This window comes from Dendrobates tinctorius, unplaced genomic scaffold (genome assembly GCF_039654945.1).
Source record: "Dendrobates tinctorius isolate UK_male_01 unplaced genomic scaffold, ASM3965494v1 ptg000020l, whole genome shotgun sequence".
Lineage (NCBI taxonomy): Eukaryota > Metazoa > Chordata > Amphibia > Anura > Dendrobatidae > Dendrobates > Dendrobates tinctorius.
Genome location: NW_027361688.1, coordinates 6,809,689 through 6,814,294, shown reverse-complemented (window position 1 = coordinate 6,814,294; position 4,606 = coordinate 6,809,689). Strand labels below are relative to the sequence as shown.

Below are 4,606 nucleotides of genomic sequence, written 5' to 3'. Positions count from 1 at the left end.
CTTCCCGACTTTTTGTGTTCTATTTCTTCAGAGATTGTAAGCCCGATAGCAAGGCAGGCCCTCGCTTTTTCATTCAAAGTGTTAAATAATGAATTCCTTTGTAATGTCTGATATTGTTTTTAAATGTATCCTCTAAATTGTAAAGTGCTTCAATATGTTGGTGCATTATTATAAGCATGACAAGTGTCCATAAACAGGTCAGGTTGATAGTAACTGATCTTGTGCTGTTCAGCCCTGCCCTATGGACCCAATATAAAACCCAACGTTAGATTTCTGAGAAGCAGAGAATTGTAGTTTTGTTTCTCTCTTCCTCTGTCAGCCATGGCGTCTTCTGATCTGAGAGAGAAGCTGGACTGCTCCATCTGTCTGAGCACTTATACAGATCCTGTAATGCTGAGATGTGGACACAACTTCTGCCGGGTCTGTATTGGTCGTGTGCTGGATACACAGGACGGGTCTGGAGTTTATTCCTGTCCTGAATGCAGAGAAGAGTTTCAGGAGCGGCCGGCACTGATGAGGAATATAGCTCTATGTAATATAATGGAGACTTTCCTGTTTACTCAACCAACAAGGACCGAAATCGGGATCTGCTGCACTTACTGTGTGGACTCTCCGGTACCTGCTGTTAGATCCTGTCTACACTGTGAGGCTTCTCTGTGTGATAAACACCTGAGAGCTCACAGCAAATCACCAGAACACGTCTTATCTGATCCCAGCACTTCTCTGGAGAAAAGGAAATGTTCTGTCCATAAGAAGATCCTGGAATATTACTGCACTGAGGACGCTGCTTCTATCTGTGTCTATTGTTCAGCAGGAGAACATCGGGGACACCGGGTGGAGATGCTGGATGAAGCCTCAGAAAAGAGGAATAAGAAACTGAGAAATGTTCTCCAGATACTGACCACAAAGAGAGAAGAGACTGAGGAAAGAGTCCGGAGTCTGGAGGAACAGAGGAGAAAAGCTCAAGAAAAAGCAGCTGGAGAAGCCGAGAGAGTCACTGCCCTGTGTACAGACATCAGGAGACGGGTGGACGACCTGGAGAAGAAGGTTCTGAGTGAGATCTCCAGGCAGGAAAAGGAAGAGTCACTGTCTGCTCTGATCCGTCAGCTGGAAATAAAGAAGGACGAGCTGTCCAGGAAGATGAGACACATTGAGGAGCTGTGTAACATGACGGATCCACTGACTGTCCTACAGGAGCCAGACATCGGTGACTTGTGTGATCCTGAGGAGGAGGGAGGTGATGAGAACACAGGGGGACATGATAAACAGCCCCATGATGGAGATGACCTGGATGTGGCTGTGATCTCACACACATTACACACATTATGTGACGTAATATCAGGTATAAGGAGCGGGATCTATGTGGGGGATCCTGCAGACATATTACTGGATGTAACCACAGCTGGTAATAATGTCCATATATCAGACGACCTGAAAACTGCGAGCTGGACACGAGAGAAGCAGAAACGTCCAGAAAGAGCAGAGAGATTCTGGTATAATCAGGTGATGAGCAGGAGGGGATTTACCTCAGGACGACATTACTGGGATGTGAAGATCAGTAGATCATACGGTTGGAGGGTGGGGATGTGTTATCCCAGTATAGACAGGAGGGGAGATCAGTCACTGATTGGAGATAATAATAAGTCCTGGAGTCTGGAGAGATATAATGATCAGTATTCAGTGATACATGACAGGAAAGAGATCCGGATACCTGGCAAGATCTCCAGATATAGAGTCAGGATATGTCTGGATTATGAGGCCGGGCAGTTGTCCTTTTATGAGCTGTGTGACCCCATCAGACACTTACACACCTTCACTGCCACCTTCTCCGAGCCCCTTCATGCTGCATTATATGTCTGGCACTGTTCTATAAAGATTTTAAGAGGAAACATCAACTGGAAGAAACCATTATGATATAAAAACAATCTGTCCGTATACTGGGGAATGAAACTAAGTTTATGATTGTTGAATCATTTGGTTAATGGGATGAATTAGAAGATGGAGATACAGACGATGATCTCTACAGAATCACTAGATCACATGTGTTTAAGGTTTCTGAAGATCACTCTGTAGATATTTCTGTATATTGGGGGATAGAATCTGGTGAGGCTGGTAATATCCCTGTGTGTCATTGTGGATAATTCTGCTGAGTGTCCTGGATTTTATTCCCAGGTATTAAACACTTTGATTGGATTTGGCATTTTCTTATATTAAACCCCTTTAATTCATTATTTATCTTTTAAGTGTTACTTTTTTTAACATTTATTTTGTGGTCTAATGACACATTTTTACAAATAAGGTTTAAGGCCATGTGCACACGGTGCGGATTTCCAGCGGGTCCGCAGCGGATTTTTCCACGCAGAAACGCTGCATATCCGCATTGTGATGTACAGTAGCATGTTATTCAATGTAAAAAAAACCCGCTGTGCAGATGCTGCGGATTTTTCCGCGCGGTTTTCCTGCGGTACAAAATCCGCAGCATGTTACTTCTTTTGTGCGGTTTTCCACCTCCCCTGTCTCCAAATCCGCAGGGGGTAATCCACAGTGGAAAACCGCACAAAAACCACAAGAAAAATGCATTAAAAATGGAAGAAATCCGCAGGAAAAAATGCAGGTAATTTGACCTGCGGATTTCTTCAATTCTGCACGGAAAAATCCGCAGGGCAAAAAAGCCTGTGTGCACTCAGCCTTAGCCTAGTTTATTAGTTGTTCGGTAGGTGTTTAAAGGGATTATGTCAGCACATTTTTAAATATAAAAAGATGACTTGTGAAAAGAAAATAATAAATGAATATAAAACTACGATTTTCATCAATTACCATTATTTAATGGTAATTTAATTCTTAAAATGAGGGGCTTTACCGATGTGTCTCATCCAATATTGAATGGACTCATTAGTGATCTACAGTATTCATTGCAAGATGAGTGTTTTGATCTCTCATTGTACAGGAAAATATAATAAGATCGGGCTAAATGAGCTCATGGATAAAATGGATAAAGATCCCGGGGATGAAATGGTGCAAGATGTAAATGGCGAACAGTGCTGAAACAGCACACAGGCTTGGACTGGCCCTCCGAAGCACCAGAGAATCTTCCGGTGGGCCCTAGCTTCTCATTCAGGAGAGTTTATAGTGCAAACCTGGCTTCAAAATCTGGATTTCAACAGTATCTGAGCAATCGAGTGATAACCAATGGCAGCCAAATCCTAACATCGTATATCTTATGGCTATACCACTTGATACAGTGCCAGATAAAAATTAGTCTAGGTCCGAAAAACCACTTTAAAGATAATGCATTGGTTTTGTATATATGAAAGATGGGCCCTCAGAATCAAGTCCTCTGGTGGGCCCAATGTTTTTTAGTCTGACACTGACAGCACAGCTCCATTTACTGTGTAGTTGCCATTACACGGCGCTGCAGTTCTGCTCCTTTAAAACTAAATGTGAGCAAATGTGATTTAAAGACTTATTTTATTGATGGCCTGTTCTTCTATGTGATCAGTGGTGGCGTGACACCCGACATCACCGCTGATCAGTTCAGACAGAAGTTCTTGGATGCTGCTGGACCACAGGAGCTCTTTCTTTCTATAGTGGCTCTAGACAGATACAGTGTGGCGCCCCTGAGGCTCGGTCGCCACAGAGGTACTGCATCTTCTCCTAAGGTGTAGTGCCCCACCATCCAGGTAAGGTGGGAACTCCCTGCCACACTCCAACACCTTCATTCCACACACAGGATAGTTCAGCAGGAACACCTAGCAGCTTCAGGCTGGGGGTAGCAGAGCACCCTTCGTGGAACCCTGCTTCGTAACACGAGATGTGCTGGGAGGTGGGTGGAGTTAGTATAAAAAGAATGGGAAAGATAGAATTACAGGTCAGTCCCTTAGGGGGGCCGTCAGAGAGAGTTATGTCAGTCTGACCGGAGGGGAGTCTGGAGTCAGTCCCTGAGGGGGACAGGCTGACAGAAGGTCAGTCGGGAAGGAAGCCACTCAGACAGGAGTGAGGGTCCCTGGAAGAAAGAAAGAGAAGAAAGAGTGCTGCAGCTGCCTCAGTGACCTGAGCCAGCTGGCACGGGAAAGAGAGAGGGAGAGAGACGTAGAACTATAACCTGCATTTCCATAAGAGAGAGAAAGACAAGTACGGAACGAAGTGGAAGGAGAACAGAGAGGAGGAGTGGGTTGGATAGGAACCCTGCCTATAGGTTCTCAGTGCACGGCCGGGGCCCGGTCCCCGAGGTTGTATGGACACTTATGGTTCTGCAGCAGACACCGGTGGAGTAGTTGGCTGTAAATGCACTACTCCCATCCAAGACTTGGGACACAACAGCGAAATGGATAGAGAGCCGGGATTCAGGAGAAGGGAGTCCCCGAAGCAGGCTACAGCTGTCTGTCATACAAGTGAGAGAGTTGTTAGAAACATCTGACAGGAGGAACTTCAGAGAACCACGGTGCTGGAGCTCTTCACACCAATAGGCGCTTTAGAGGAGTCGTTCAGCAAAGGCACATGTTGGAGGGGTGCTGGCGGGGAGAGCCCTATCTTGCCTGGAGGTTGGCTGGGCCTCTGTCCCGGAGGACACGGTACTGAAGCGGGCACCTGTGTGCACTACAAACTG

General features: G+C 45.6%; 1 protein-coding gene across 1 annotated transcript; it reads left to right on the top strand.

Moving 5' to 3' along the window:
- The first annotated feature begins 321 nt into the window (after positions 1-321).
- Positions 322-2,210, top strand: LOC141083348 (E3 ubiquitin/ISG15 ligase TRIM25-like). The gene has a single exon (XM_073567559.1). The coding sequence runs from the start codon at positions 322-324 to the stop codon at positions 1,912-1,914; it is 1,593 nt and encodes a 530-aa protein (XP_073423660.1). The 3' UTR covers positions 1,915-2,210.
- The last annotated feature ends 2,396 nt before the right edge of the window (positions 2,211-4,606 follow it).